General features: G+C 39.1%; 1 protein-coding gene across 1 annotated transcript; it reads left to right on the plus strand.

Annotated features, from left to right (window-relative positions):
• The first annotated feature begins 801 nt into the window (after nt 1–801).
• On the plus strand, nt 802–16,098 carry LOC140127228 (guanylyl cyclase-activating protein 1-like). The gene is made up of 4 exons (XM_072147653.1): nt 802–1,359; nt 9,218–9,367; nt 12,844–12,934; nt 14,317–16,098. The coding sequence occupies exons 1-4, from the start codon at nt 1,162–1,164 to the stop codon at nt 14,442–14,444; spliced, it is 567 nt and encodes a 188-aa protein (XP_072003754.1). The 5' UTR covers nt 802–1,161; the 3' UTR covers nt 14,445–16,098.
• Nucleotides 16,099–16,894: the final 796 nt, after the last annotated feature.

Consider the following 16,894-nt stretch of genomic DNA (forward strand, 5'->3'; position numbering starts at 1 on the left):
ATTTATCTGATTAAAAAAAATAAATAAATCTAGCGCACAAGAAATCTAATAAGCAGAACAGCTAGTCGGTAATTGGACTGACAAGGAGAGCGCCACGGGCTTGGTTTCCCAGTGCAGACTTTCTACCCCAGAAAAACATCAATCAGTGTTACTTATTCTGGTTTGTGGTTGGTTGTTGAATTTATCCCAGTGGTAATTCCTCAAACATCAGAAATCAGCCAAAATCATAAATTCCATACACTACACAGCTACTGCATTATCCTACAGATTTACTGCATAGAAATGCTGTCCGGGAAATCCACAGGTAATATGCTATGTGTCTGTGTACCCCTGCAGATTAAACACATATATGACCTTTTACACTTTGGCTGTGGTTTCACTGCACCCAGCTGTACTGTCTTAATACACCCTCATGTTTTCATAGAAATAAATGAATGGATTTAACCTAGCAGAAACAATCTTATTTCTTATGTTAGTTACCACGTGTAGCAGTTGAAGAAGAATTCTATGAAATTATATTTTGCTGTTTCATTTATTATCCTGAAGACTTTGGTGGTCTGGATATACAATATATTTGTGACTTGTATTGCATATATTCACACAGTATAATGTACTAGATGTTGAATACAGTTAGTAATGTTATAAAACAGTTTGTTTAAGGGGACAAGAAAACAAACAGACATGAGTCTATTAATCTCTTAAAGACTGAGATTAACCTTGACATTCCTCCTGTCTTGGTACATGAATACATTCCTTCTTTGGAGAGCATCAGGTTGGATTAAGCATCCGATGACTGCCAAGGAGTACCAGGGTCAGTTTAAAAGCCTCTATACAACTCTTCAGAAAGACTTGTAGTAGGGGAACTGTGCTGAGGGGACTGCCAGTAACGGAGAGACCCCAGAATACAGAACACCCTACAATATTTTTCCTCTGCATTTTCACCACTTTGCTTTTGAATTCAGACCAAGAAGCTGAAAGAATTATCAGGACTTAATTATCTTAAAGTATAAGTGTAATTGCTTAATCAGTTGACAGAGTAACATCCTCTTATTGTGCCGAAATACAAAGCCTTTACCTTGAAGAAGCCTCAAGAGCTGGGAATAAAGTGTGCAGCCTTAAGAAAAATCTACATTTAGAAAGAAAGAAAACAGAAGAGTAGTAATGGGTAATACAAGCAGCTCCACAGTGGATGACCTGCAGGCAGTGGAAATCCATCACTGGTATAAGAAATTCATGACTGAATGCCCATCGGGGCAGCTAACCCTGCATGAATTCAAGCAGTTCTTTGGCTTACGAGGACTGAGTGGAGAAGCCAACAGCTACATAGAACAAATGTTTCGTACATTTGATATGAATAAGGTAAGGCTGATATTTCTACATCATTAAAACTAGGACAACCTCATCTAGACTGATTAAAGGTAACAGAACCTGTCTGGTTGCTATAATATTATGCTAAGTTATGTTTCTTGTTTGTACACACAGAAAGTAATGTACCTGTACCTGTATTGTACCTGTACGCAGATTACCATGAGTTGTGAGAATATGCCTTCGGTTTCAATTATTTTAACAAACAAATACCAGTGCATGGGAGCAATTAGCAGTATTCCACATAAAAATAAGGCAGCGCAGGCACAGTATGAATGGGAATTTGTATGGACCTTTTGTAGTGCTACAGATTTTATCTGTTGAGTAACAACTGTAATCTTCAAGATTGCATTCCATACACATGGTAAGCTGTTACAAAATCTCCAGACAACATTGGCGTACTGTAATCTTGATTGGTATGGTTTAGTTTTGTGGGTAGCATGGGCTCCTTGGATCATATATAACAATGATATTTGGACTCATGTCCCCGGCACAGTGTTCAGTATATGAAAAGGGACCACCACATGGTTGGTGCTTTGTTGATCCAAACCCATTTGTGTGAATAAGCCCTATAGCCGACTACATACAGTGTGGAATATCTGCAGTGTACATGCCCCACTGATTCTGACTGTGAAAATCCAATGGAAAACAATAAATCATTTTTCTGCTGCGGCTTTTCAAAAGCAATTTGACAACACCAGTATCTCCCACACTCCACTTTATGTACAGGACTTGAAATATGTGTAGATATAATTAGCTGTTTACACATTGATTATTTCAGTCAACCCACGAGGCATGTGATGATGATATTTTGTTTGGAGCATTTTGTTCAGTTTTAGCTAAAGAATAGGTGCAAAAAGGGTCATTAAAATTAATGATTGAATTATATAGGACCTAATAAATGTATGTCGTTATCAAGATTTACTACTACACCTAGGCCTGTAATCATGAAAAGGTAAATACACTCTATCTAGAGGGCAAAATCTTACATAGTCATAGAAAGGGATTCTTTACTGTAAGAGCAGACAGTCTATTCTGTCAATGGAAATTGTAATGATTAATTAATTGAACATGCTCAGATGCAGCCTAGATACATTTCTTATAATATACATTGGCACACATTTACTTACCCGTTTCTTGGAGCTCACAGAAAGTGCATTGTCTGACAATAATGTACTATGCCGCAATTCACTAAGATTGTGCGCCTAATATCCTGCATGTGTCGCTTCCCGGCTCAGGTCCAATGGAGTTCACCTTATTTCTTCCCGGTGTATGTAAGTGCATTGTCTTGCGACACAATTTGAAACTTAAATACGGCGCTCAGTCCGAATCAGTTGGATCGTCTGACGACACGCCCCCAGTTTGTGTCGCATGAAAGCCGGCGCAGCTGCGACAAATCCGAGTGCAAACCCCTGTTAAATACCTGTCAAAGCTGTGCAAATCCTGAAAAAGGCAAACAGTCCGACGAAAGTGAGTAGTGCGACCCGTTAGTAAATAAGCCCCAATATCACGAGTTCTCGGTATGAGGCCTCTTGCACACAACCCTACTTTTCTTTTGGGAAAAACTATGGGTCTTTTGACTCTTTTAGCTGGCTGTAGAAAAAATGTCTTGCACACGTCCTAAATTCTATGTTATAAGTCATTTGGCCACAAAAATGGTCCTTGTGTCATCCGTTTTACAGTGCAAAAGACTTCTAAAGGGAGGCAGAGGCGCAAACAAAATAGGATCCACTCGGGCGCTAGAGCATTTTAATTTACACAGCAGAAGGCCCAAGCGTATGGCCAGTTTTTACCTAATGGCTCCGTTCTGTGGCTGCAATGTTAGTTGGTAAACTAATATGCAACCACCTGATGTGAGTCCATCACACTAATTCTGCATATTAAATGTACATGCATTGTCCTGCCTTCTTGTTCCTGATTGACAGGCTATGATTTTCTGCTGTGTGGAGAGCTCTCGAGAAAGGAAGCTTTTATCCAGCTAGATGCGATGTGTGGTGAGCTGATCTATGATAGTATTTTGTACTTGTGGAGAGCTCTGTTACATCATTGGGCACTTAAAGTCATGTGACCAGGATGACATCATCTAAGGTCCTCTTACATCTGCAACATCTACCCCATGAATGTATCTGATTACTTGAAATCACAGCAGCCTCCATGGAGGATGGGGAGAGTTAGAAGTCAATAAAGGCTGCTGCGATTTCATGTGATCATATACAAACATGCTGGTTTGCTAATGCTAGGAGGCCAAAGGATCTGTGATGATGTCACTCTGAGAAGAGGCATGGGATATGGGGAGGAGTAGATGGAAGGGGCGGGAAGAGCAGAACCAGAACTCTGATGCCATGGAATATATAAAATGAAGTTCATTTCTGGGGATGTAAGGGAAAAATTTTGAGCTAAAAGAAGTGTCAGTGATTATAAGAACCTGTGACTGGCTGTATTTGCGAAAATGTGGTGACAGGCTCCCTTTAATGACTAAATATACATAGTTTGGACCCATTTTAATTGTGGTTAGAAAAACACGCCACTTTTTTGCTAACATGCCAAAGGCACATTCAGCCTATCTTTGCCTTGAGTCAGTCTGTAATAAATTCATTACAATCATTGCAATCATTACAAAAGACACTGGTGGACCACTACTGCCAGGTAAGACCTAAGGCAAAGGAACAGCCAGTGGCCTAGTGCTCAGGTGCTCACACATCCTTGAAGCACGGAAGATGCGAGCAAGCTTGCATAGGCCCCAATATCAACCAGTATAAACCGGTAGATGCTATCAGCCAAGGCCAACAGAACTACGGGAAAAAACTGCTTATATCGGGACCCCAAATGTGATGACTTCTCCACTCTAATATGTTCACCATCTAGAGAACCAATGCAGTTAAGAAACTGCACACTCACATTGAAACTATCAACAGTTTTAAGCCATTGCTGAGTAGATGGCACAGGTAGGACAGAATTACAAAGCCTGGATCAAATGGTGACGCAAGTCTCACACACTATTCTGGCTATTGTGGAGATTTCAAGAATAAACAAAATACAGGGACAAAAAAATATTTCTGGTGGCCAAAAATCTACAATATAAATAAACAAAATCAGCATACCAATTGGGTGCACCCCAAAACAGCTATTATTAAATGGCCCCTGATAAAAACGTTGTGACAGAAGCCAGGCCATAAGAACATGCTCATCTGTAGAATGAGACATTATTCCACAGAAAAAGGGAAAATATGCAATATAGCAATACTCAGATAGCAGGATACAACAGCTACAACAAGAATCCAAATACAAAAGGGCGGGAAGGGTGTCCAGGTGTTATATATAAGCAATTATAAGGTCAAGGACAAATAATTTGGCCAGACCTCAGTGTTTTTTGAAACACAAGAAAAACGGTACAAAATCGCATTACACTCGCACAAGAATAACACAACACAGCAATCACACGCACAAGAAACTCTAAGCATACTAATACTAAACTTGGATCAAAATCATACAATTTTAACTGACTAAAGATGCACAATTAACACGGGTTGACCTTTACTCATACATGGCTCCTGCTGCTTTCCAGCTTCATTACAGAAGTCCCAAACCTTGAGGTTTTCTTCCATTGCTTCAATGACGATCTCTGTAAAAATTTAATTATTAAACCCCACCCACCTACAAAAGATAGCGTCTTTGTGCTAAATTGTACTCCCCTAGCACCCAGCACCCAATTTTGTCAGGAAAACCACACTCATAGGGATCTCTGAAACTATACCACACAAACGCAGAGCCCAGGGGGCGCACAACCACACTATGTACCCCCCTACCACGTAAGTGCCTATGGAATGTTACTGCAGTGAGACACTGTGCTATCTGATACAGTCACACACCCATACACTTATTAAAGCTGCCACCACTCATAATTATGGTCTATTGATATGCCTACACCAGGACCGCACACATACACCAAAATACACACTATTTTAGATGCCACACAGTTCACCTGAACACACTGCTTATAGCTAGCTGCTAATAATACACAGACACTCACAGGGTAAAGCGGCTTAGCTGTAATTCACTTCTCCAAAGGTATGGGAACGTATAAAGCCACAATTAAAAATGTGGCAAAAAAAGAGAGGAAAATGCGACACTCACTGGAATGATGTTAAAAACGCTTCCTTTTATTGTAGTAGAGGGGACAGGACAGAGTGAGGAGCATTTTAATATGCAAGGCACAATGCTTATAGGTTACAAAAATAAAATAAAGAAAAATACATCTCTTACTAATCTGATTGGCATAGAGATCCCCGGAGGCAAACCGATGAAATCTTGGACAGCTCTGCTAAATCTAATTGCATCTCCTTGAAACTGACCCAATGTTGGTGTTGGTATGCTGTTTTTGAATAACCACCTAATCTTCCCCCTTTGTCGTGTGAGACGGACGTGGCCAAAAATGGATCAAGGTGGAATGTCGGGGACATATTTCCTAAATATGTCACATAAGAAGATATGCCCAGCACATTTGCCAGCATGAATTTACAAATCTAGCGATACCAAACACCATTATGAAGTATTTAGTCAACTGCCTAATATCTATTATCTATTGTGTTGGCTTCATGACTTCGAAATCCATTGCGATCCACACCTCAAAGATATCTAAGGACCCTGATGATGGTTTTATTGACAAGGAATTGAAATATATGAGTTATGACTAGGTATCACATGTTTCATCTTGGTATAGCTCAGTTCCTGTGTCATGCTATCTCTTTGAACCACCATACACTGTTAATGCAGCACATCTTGGTTCTGGTCTTTTTGTTGTGCAGTATTAGACTGCTTCTGGTGAGCTCATCACATGCCGGCATGTCACTATACTGTACAGGTTCTGATTTAGTACAAGTAGTACTGTTTTTGTGGACTGTGGCAAGAACTGCCTTGTTCTGGGTTCCTTTTGCCTGTCCTAATGCTTAAACTCCATACCTGGTACCTATTATACACAAGAGAAAATAGCAAACACCGCCCCGCAAGCAACACTATACTCTAATATGCTGCAGGTGCCCATCGATCCACAATGAAGTTCAAAGGCACACAATGCTGATGGAAAAATGATCCCACCACAAATCAGAAGCCATGGAGGGTGCAACAAATCTTTTTTATTGGTAGATATAAAAACACATGTATCCACGTAGAAAACAGCACAGCGACCTACGCTATGGGCCAATACAGCCCCATTCATGGTCTAAAATACTGACCGGAATACCAGTAAATGCCCAATACATGATCCCCCCCACCCAATCATGTGATGATTGCACATATTAAAAACAAAACATATATGGAAACTACTGACAATTCCAAATAGTGCATTAGATCGAAACCTATGCAAGAAATGCATACATAATTTGCGAGGATAATGACACAAGATATCATCAAATAAAAAACATTACATGTTATGAACGAGCAATGCATGTACGAATGTAAAGACACAAGACATCATATGAAATCAAACCTATGGCCCTCATACCAGCAGTCACTGGCCCCGGGAAAATACAGAATATTTGATACAATCATGCATCCCTTTAAACTTTTATAGCATTTTAAGTATTATATTTGTTTATATTTTTAATTAGTAAGTAAGAATTAGATCCTGTCTAGTTAAGTTCTAGTTAAGATGCAGAACTTGACAGCAATGTGATTTCTGAACCTTGTAAAAAAAAATATTGCGGCAATTAAGTCCTTTTAGCTACTTCATGTCACCCTGCCCATGTGGTGGCTAATATTCCGTATGGGGAACTGATTAGATTGAGACTGACTAAATTGTACTAGGGACTGTGATTTTGCTACTCAAAAAGAACAGCTTAGAAACATATTAAAACAAAGGAAAAGTACCATAAAAAGTGGAATGTAAAATCAATGGTGTTTCTCAATCTTCTCTGTTACTAGAAAGAAAAAATACAAATCTGATTCAAAGGGGTGCATCACCTTTTCGACTGCTTTTAGCAGACAATTTGGCCAGATATCTGGGATTATAAACAAATGCATTCCTATTTGAAAACAGGATACTTCACTTGACCCAAAGGTGTAAGGGTGGTACTGAAGAAAGCACCAATGTTAAGCTCCAAGCTTTCTCCATCCCTTTTTCTTAGTAACACGGGTATTCAACTTACTTGGCTAAGATACCCAGGCTGTTACAAATGTGGTCATAGAAAATGTATTACCTGTGACCACATTGTTATGGGTAGTTCTTTTCATTTCTTGACCACTCATAAAGAATTCAATGTGAACTCTTACATCAATTGCAAAACAAGTAATGCCATTTTTGTAGAAGAATGTACCATAAGTGACAAGCAATATGTTGGTCACACCGCGGAATCCCCTTAAGGTGAGAATTAGAAGACATATTTCAGACATCATAACTACATCAATATGTCAGCAATTTCTTGTCATTTCAAAGAAACTCACGGCAAAAAAGTACTGGATTTAGATGGTGGGGAATAGAAAGAATTAAGAAATCAGCGAGAGATGGAGGCATGAAACGTAGGTTACCCAACAGGGAGACATATTGGATGTTCATATTGGGCAGTTGCCAACCACAGCGTTTGAATATTAGACAGGATCTAATTCTTATTTACTAATTAAACATGTACCGTATACAATATAATAATTAAAATGCTATAAAAGTTTAAAAGGATGCATGATTGTATCAAATATTCTGTATTTTCCTGGAGCCAGTGATTGCCCGTTATATGTCATGTATGAGGGCCACAGGTTTTATTTCATAGGATGCCTGATGTCTTTACAATCGTACATGCATTGTTCGTTCATAACATGTAATGTTTGAATTTGATGATAGTTTGTGTCATTATGCTCGCACATTCTTCATGCATTTCTTGTAGGTTTCGATCTAATGCACTATTTGGAATTGTCAGTAGTTCCCATATATGTTTTGTTTTTAAAATGTGAATTTCTTCCACGTGATCATGTATTGGCCATTTTAAATACTGGTATTCCGGTCAGTGTTTTAAACCATAAATAAGGCTCTATAGCCGAAACACGTAGGTTGTTGTGCTGTTTTCTACATGGATACAAGTGTTTTTATGCCTACCAATAAAGAAGATTCGTTGCACCCTCTATGGCTTCTGATTTGTGGCGGGATCGTTTTTTCCTGTTGCACAAAGGACCAAAACAATAAAAACATCCCACTCCCCCACCCACATTCCCTACAGCAGACAGATGAAGACCAAGTTTTTGACTATATCTCCACTGCTTTATGCACATGCGCCGCATCACCAGACAGTGAAGGAAGAGGAGCTTTTTACAGAAAGTGGTTGTGGGACCGAGCTCTGTGATTAACTTTGGACACAGCTGGCAAGGAGCCAGATAAACTTTAATATAAGTTATAAATTGATCCACAAAGGACAGAATTTTTATAAAAACTTTTCGGGGATATGCTATTAATTGTCTGTGGCGGCATGGAGGTAGCTAAAATTATTATTTAGTGACTTTAATGGCACCCTCAGAGTACATTTAGTTAGGTGAAGTAAAAGCTGGTGACTTGTTCTCTTAAGGATCCACTTTTAAGAGTGACATGTATATTCTCTTCTACTTCACCAAAAAATAATACAATGTAATAAACCTCTTAGGAATGAGTGTGAATCTCAATAGATATGTTCCAAACTGCAGAAATGTATGAAATTATTTATCTGTCTGATATACAATTGAAATAAATTTGTAGTCAGAGTCAATACATTTTAATGAATTGTTTTGTGGTTATACTCCTATAGCAAAAATAATCAGCATTGAAAATTACTATTACGCTTTTTTCCACACAACAATATTTCTTCCACTCTTCTTCTTACTTGTATATTTATTATAGGATGGATATATTGATTTCATGGAGTACGTTGCTGCCCTCAGCCTTGTTCTCCGGGGAAAGATTGAACAAAAGCTCCGCTGGTATTTTAAACTTTATGATGTGGATGGAAATGGCTGTATTGACCGACATGAATTACTTAATATAATCAAGGTAAGTGATATTGCACGATAGTATTAAAAACACTACTAATAGCTTTGCCAAACATGGGACACAAATTCTGGAGTTCCTATTCTCATTTATGCCAATTAAGAAGGAATTCTTATTATATACATCTGTGGCATTTATAAAGAACTTAGTATAACTTAACAATGCCTGTTTCACCTCTTGGACTATTATTCTGACTAGTGTTGTTGCCAACGTACATGAAAACTGTGTATCACTATAGAACGAAGAGCAGCCAAATGGACACACATTATCAAATAACAAGTAGATGTACATTAGTGCCATAATATTGTTGCCGTCCTAGAGAAAGAGAAGACCTGTCAGAACTACTTAGGCCATAGACGAAGACTGTAGTTACTGGCAAGATTGTTTCTGTTCTTTTTCACATGTACAAGAGAAAAAGTTGTATATAAGAAGATTTATGGTGCGGTCACATGCGGCCTTTGAATTGAATTGTATTGTATTGCGAAGACTTCTGTTTGACCTGTACCTAACAGCGAGGTTATTACTTTTAGATATTAACGCCCCCTGGTGCAAATATTGTCTGTTGTGGCAAAAGAGAAAAAGAAGAGAAGTGGAATGGTCCATTGCACCTCCTGTAAAGGAGAGTATCAGTGGATTTCTTCATTTTCTCTTGGAGGAAGTAAGGGTGATGGCTAGTCCTTTTCCTTGCAGTCTTTCTGGCTGCCCTGGATAGAATAGTCACCAGGGACCCCATTTTCACTAAAAACATGTTGCAGAAGATCATCATTGCATTGCAAATGTGTCTTTCTGACTTCTCTAAGCATTTACATTACAATATAATTGTGTGTTTTAACATACCTGTATCCTGACAAAACCCTGGGGCACATTTACTAAGGGACGTGCGACCGGTTTCTGGTGGACTTTGCACATTCTTTTCTGTGCAAACTGCTTTCACAGGTATTTATTAAGTGTCTGCACCTAAAGGGGGTTCTGGTGCACATTTGGACCGTGCGCCAAATTTAACATGCAAAGTCTGACAGAATGGTCGCATGGCCCATGTTAAAGGTGCACCAAAAAAAGTGGTGCACTCTGTTGGAGCACTGTAGAGGGCGCCAGATTCATGAAGTACAGGTGCTAAATCCTGAATCACTTGCCCTCTGCACACTACACAGACAAACTGCACATAGTACAGACTGCTCTGTACTTAGTAAAGGTGCCCCTCTCTGTTTAGGCACAGGGGATGGCTTTGGTTTGCATGCATTTAAAAAAACATGTGCCCTGTGCATGCTGCTCACTCCTTTGCTCTCAGCTCCCACCTTTTTACTCCTGTACAGCTCCTCCCTGCCCCACTGATGTCAGCTCACCACACTGAGCTCTGTTCCTGTGAAGGAGCACAAAGTTGGGGGCTGGAAGCTGAGGAGTGATAGGCACAAACAAGTCATGTGTTGTTTTTTGAAATGCATCCAAACCCTTAGCCAAACCCTGTGACTAAACAGAGGATTTTGTAAGGAACCCAAGTAAGTTTGGTAGAGAAAGCAGAAAGGCATATTTGCAATGCAGGTGTGATGGGCTTCTGCAACCTGTCTTTAGTGAAAATGAGGTCCCTGGTGACAGGTTCCCTTTAAAACAGTTCATAAGGCACCAAGCATTCTGTATAGCTCCCACAGTGTGTGTGTCCCTTAAAACAAGCCATGAAGCAAAGTATGATGTGTCATGGTATTCCTGCCGATGGAGGCCTTGAAATCCCTTTTCAGGGCATCCAACAAACAATGAGAAAAAGGGCACTCCAAAAACAGCTGTATGGGTGTTTCCACCTGCTAGGGACACCCTGGATGTAAGCTCATCTTGCTCAGTTTCCATGTGTATATAAAGGCCCTAAGGGGCAGACCCCCCCTTGATGGCCATCCACAATAAGTCCTTGTGCTCGTGGAAAGCCGTTCCCATGATATTTTTGTCCAGACAGTCTCTGCCATGTCAGGGTGACCCCTGGAAGCTGCTCTACTGTGGGTTTGTGTACAGTTTAAGTCCCATCCATAATAAAGCAATTTCAAATTGCTAACCGTGTTAGGGATCACATAGTAGCCAAACCACTGCAAAATTGCCCCATTTGTCCCCAGGTGCAAAAGGAAAGAAAGTAGTGCTAAATGAAAGTCAGTAAAGTAAGTCCTGAAAATCCCAAACCCTACTTTAGTGATAGCTGTATTTTGTCATGAAGGGTACAACAGAGTCTGAGATAGCCAGCTCAGTGGAGCATAGAGGCTCTGCCACTCCAGATGAAAAGCTCCGTGCCAGAATGCATGTGTCTACACGCAATCCCAATTATCCTCTCCGTTAAGACTTTGCCTCACTTCACATCTTCCTGTCAGAGGCAGTCAGCTTTTTCCAGCTTGGGATAAGATTACTCCTTTTTATAACATACAGAGGGGACATTTATTTTAAGTCTGTGGTTTTTTTTTTGGGCTTGCTTTATTTATTTTTGTGGTTGGTTTTTTGAGACTTTGAGACAAAAGTTTAAGCAACCCTTTCTAAACTATTGCCTATGCCTTCTCTGGACAGGAGTTCATAAGCATTAGTGCTAAACTGTTGCGGCAAACTATGCAAAATGAGTTTAAAAGTGGCAAGCTTTGGGGTACTTTACAGAACTTAAGGTACTTACAGAACCTGCCAAGTTAAAGAAACTTTGGTGTAATTACCTTAAAAAGTCACAATTAAGAGAAAGTTTGCTAAATGATTCTTAGTATATTGGAAGAAAGTTAAACAAAATATGCAATAACTCAATAGGACTTTTTTTGTATATAAATTCCTTTATTAAAGAGAACAAGCATATAAAAGCTTTAACATTTAACATTTAACTATTTAAAAAGATGGAGCTTACAATATTGGCACAGTATTATACAAAGCTATTAAATATACTCCATTAATATTTACAATATATATGCATTACAAAAACACTTACAACAAAGGGTTAGGACTTTCTTGATCAAGTTTGTCCCTTTCAGGCCTACAATGACTGGTGACATGCAGGCAGTGACCAAATGTGGGATGAACTTAGCCTAATTTCTGTTCTAAATAGATCTCAAGTGGCCTTTAGCAGATACTTAGCTATGTCTCAAGGTGGTTGTTGAGTTGTAAAGTCAGTTCAGATGCATTTAATCCTAGTTATGAATAATCTGCTCTTAATAAGTGCGCTAATCTTCCAAAGGACAGATATGTGGAGATTAATGTGAATGTGACCTAGTAACTTGGCTATTTACAACTGACTAACAAACCGGCTGCTATTAATACACACACCCTACTTCAACATCCACAAGTCAATATGTATGTTTCTAATTAACTTTAAAACTCAATTCCTTTACATGGTATGCCGTTTAAGCATGTAAGTTCTGCCTAAAATAAAGTGCAAGTAAGTGTAAGTAAAACCTTCTTTGTATAGACACGCTAAAGATGTTTATGCAAACTAAGTAAATTCTTAACAAATGATACTTTGTTTCCTTCTGCAGGCAGTGCGGGCGATTAACGGGTGTGACCATGACACCACACCTGAAGAGTTTACTAATCGAGTGTTTGATAAGATTGATGTTAATGGAGATGGTAAGAATCAAACAACTATACAAAATGTACGATGTGACATAAAGAACATACAAATCAATGTAAGGTGAAGAATATTACATAATGTTCACTAAGACCTGGGACATATGGGCAGTAATCCCTGCAGAATGTCCACTGTGGATCCCAACTGTTGCAAAAACCAGTTGCGAACAGTTTTCTAATGTGACTTTTATCTTTGGGGGAGGCAGAGTTTGACCTTTGCAATGCATAGGTGTAATCCTACTCCCAGAATCTACAGCAAAGATGAACAAACTGTGGATTCTGAACACATCCCAGCACAAATCAGTTTATGCTGCAGGGTCTCTTCAGTATTTGTATAAAAATCAGAACATGTACAACACTTTACACTTTTTTTCCCTGTATTCCACTTCTGGTCCTGGCTTACAAATACTGATACAAAATAGTGACCAGAATATTGCCATGTAAAATTGGGCTAACTCTGTTTCATACCTTTGGTGTATGGCATTGCCAAAGGATGGCAAAGCCAGAAAAGGATCAAAAAATCCTGGAAACTAAAGACCTTTGAGTCTAACTTCTGTTGAGGTGTTTGTTACAGATGCTATCCTGGAGTATCTCACTGTACATAACCTTATGAGGTTTAATGTAGAGAAATGTAAAGTGAGGAGAGCAACCAAGATTATTAGGGGAATGGGGGGACAATGAATACAATGACAGATTACAAAGTTTGTGATTATTCAGTTTAGAAAAAAAGACTGCTGAATGGACAGTACAAGGATCTCTCCAAAGATCTTTTTACACCTAGGCCTGTGACCAGGACAAGGGGGCATCCTCTACGCCTAGAGGAGAGGCGATTCTACCATCGTCATTGACGCAAATTCTTTACTGTAGGAGAAGTGAGACTGTGGAACTCTCTGCTGCAGGAGGTTGTTATGGCGGACTCTATGTACATGTTCAAGAGAGGCCTGGATGCCTTTTTGGAGTGCAAAAATGTCACAGGTTATGGGGAAAACAATGTTAGTTTAATTCTTAAAGGTTGGACTTGATGGATTTGCGTCTTTTTCCAGCCTTATATACCATGATACTTATGAAGCCCTACCACACACACAATTTAAAACAAAAAAATGGAGTTTATTACCACATAGAGTATGTCACTATTATTTTTCACAAGTTGACCTGTCATCTTATTGGCCACCATTGTTTGTAAATATTACACACACAGCTCTGCATTTCTTGTTTTTTCCGTTTTTTAATGAAAGAAAAGTCAAGTGTCATTCATTGAGCACATATTTTCTCCATGTTTTTGCTTTTGTTGGTAACTTTCTAGTATGTCACTATTATAATCTGCCATTTATGTACCGCTATTGTTGTGTGTTATAAAGAACTGTGCAATTTTAATTTTACAGGGGAGCTGTCTTTGGAGGAATTTGTGGAAGGTGCTCGTAAAGATGAGGAGTTTATGGATGTGATGATGAAGAGTCTTGATCTAACCCACATAATGACCATGATTAACAACCGAAGGCATAGTGTGTGACTTATATTTGTCAGGAATATACCTATGGTTATCAGTTGGTCCAGTGTATATTATGCACGACTTACTGTGCTTTTTAGTTATTGAAGAGTCCTCAGAGATCCAGTTAAAACTATGGATTCCAATGCATGCTAAGTATGGAGGAAATGGCACAGTGTTGCCTTGTTTGCTGCATCATGTTTCTATGTGCCAGGGATTCCATCTAAACTCAGATATTGCCCTTTTGCAAATAATCTGATTCAATGTTAAGTTAACATATTCATGGGTATAAATTTGGAATAACCTACAGCATAGGTTGGTTCATATCTTGTGCATGGAAGCCAAAAAGATCAATATACAGTAATTACCGGTATTTTTAGAGATATGTACATTGTATGCAATAGCAACAATTGACACGTGCTGTCTATAGAGATCTGGTTTTGAACAAAACAAAATGATCTCTAACGATATGATATGGATGTACTGTGGGTACAAGTGTTATGCCTAGTGCCAGGAGGGGGCAATGTATTATACTCAGCGCTGAATTTACAGCACTTGTATATGCCAAACTATCTTATGATATTCCTAAACTGTATTCCCATATTTAACACCCTATTATTTCCACCTGTAGTTCAGACTCTTGTAGATTTTGACCCCCTTGTGCCCAATTCCAATATATTGTTACCCACTACAACTCTACTTCTGGAGACTTTGCACTTGTGTCCGCCTTCTAACATACCTCCCAAAGTTTGTAACAGGGAAAGAGAGATAACATATGAGCATGGCCAATGCCTGCCCCATATCCCATATTATGATATCCACCTTAATGGCTTCCACATAGTATAATGCCCCTTTCCTGTGGCCAGCCCCACTAAACACCCCATACATAACAACACCTAATGCATCCTGGCAACATATAATGTCCCCTCTCATCCTACCCTTTACCTAGTGGCCCCTTTCCACCTCCCTTCACATTGTCGCCCCTCTCTTCCTGCCCTTAACAATGTGACCCTTTAACCTTCTGTCCTTGACATTATGGCTCTCTCTTGTCTTGTCCCTTGTTGTTGCTGTGTTTGGTACACGCAGCTCTGAAGCCGGTAGGCACAATGACTTAACTACATTGCGCCTGCCGACTTCTGCTGCACACAGCAGTTGCAGAGGATGAATTCAACTTTATCTTTATTGAGTTGACAGGATATATTTCCACCCCACCCCCCTCTTCACCCCTGGGGCACATCAGACCCTGGCTTTTGCATAATATTGTTTTAACAGTTGCATCTGCCTGGAGTGTTTTTTTAAGAAGTGAAGTTATATAAGATATTTTTTACTATCATTATCAATTATATATGAGAATATTTTGCAGTCATTTTGACAACCTTTCAGGAATTAATTAGTTTATAGTTGAATTGCAGAATGTGAATACTAATATGATTGAAAAGAAGTGATCAATTGTACATCATCTGTGTCACCATCTTTCCATAATGTACATATTATTTGCTATGTAGAGATTGCAGTCTTAACTTTTATCTTTTCCAAAGAAGGGCTTTAGACAAGTCCGAATATTACTAGTCGGTGATCTACGTAGTGTACATAAAAAAATTTCCTATCTGTAAGTTTGTGCCTTTGTGAGCTGTAAATAAAAGGCTGCTTTCTATGAATAAACCTTAAGATCTATAAATAGACTACATTTATTTCATAATTTTCCATTATTTTATGCGTAGGTCTGATCTGATTATGCTAGCCTCATTGGTTGCTGTTGGGAAATAGCATTGTTTATTGTTAACATCACAGTGTTATTTATGGACCAATTTATACAATTTATGCAACTCAAACACATGTATATGTCTATACATTGGCATAGGTCAATTCCTGTAACTTTATCACAAATAGTGCATATTATATGCACTATATAATAATACACCCCTATCTCATTCCTCAGAAAAGCTGGAATGACTTAGACAACATATCATTAACCCTTTTACCGGCTTTGATAAAGCCTGAGCCAAAACCTAGATCCTGTATTGTATGCCACAAGTAGTTCCACTCAATGCTATAAAATGCTGCAGCCACATCAAGTGTTAAGTTAGCTCCTTGTCTGATGTTTCCTTTTGGGATTTGAAGACCAAGATACAATCTCCTTATTTTAATCAAAAATGCCTTCTTGGGCATGAAGCACATCTAGCTTAAATGGATTATAGATTTAACAACCTTGATCAAGCAATTGGACCAGGCCTTGGCAAGGAGGTTCACATCTGTGAATAGGAAGGAAATGGACCTTTATGAGTGTGGCAGAAAGAGGATCATTGCCCTCTTTTGGGAAGACAGCGTTTAGAGGGTGGGAGACAGCTTCTTTCCAGAGATACACCTTTAATAATTGTGGCAGAAGCAGCCCTCCAAACTGTTTATATATCTCATCCCGGAGACCTTCCACCCCAGGGGCCTTATCATTAGACAGATCCCTTTTTGCCTCTTAC

This window comes from Engystomops pustulosus, chromosome 4 (assembly GCF_040894005.1).
Source record: "Engystomops pustulosus chromosome 4, aEngPut4.maternal, whole genome shotgun sequence".
In the NCBI taxonomy this organism is placed as follows: domain Eukaryota; kingdom Metazoa; phylum Chordata; class Amphibia; order Anura; family Leptodactylidae; genus Engystomops; species Engystomops pustulosus.

What these genes read in the sequence shown, in the direction of transcription:
- LOC140127228 (XM_072147653.1), top strand. Translation starts at nt 1,162, where the DNA reads ATGGGTAATACAAGCAGCTCCACAGTGGATGACCTGCAGGCAGTGGAA. An exon ending in GTACATTTGATATGAATAAG is followed by an intron (nt 1,360 to 9,217) that starts GTAAGGCTGATA and finishes TATTTATTATAG; the next exon opens with GATGGATATATTGATTTCAT. An exon ending in GATTGATGTTAATGGAGATG is followed by an intron (nt 12,935 to 14,316) that starts GTAAGAATCAAA and finishes TTAATTTTACAG; the next exon opens with GGGAGCTGTCTTTGGAGGAA.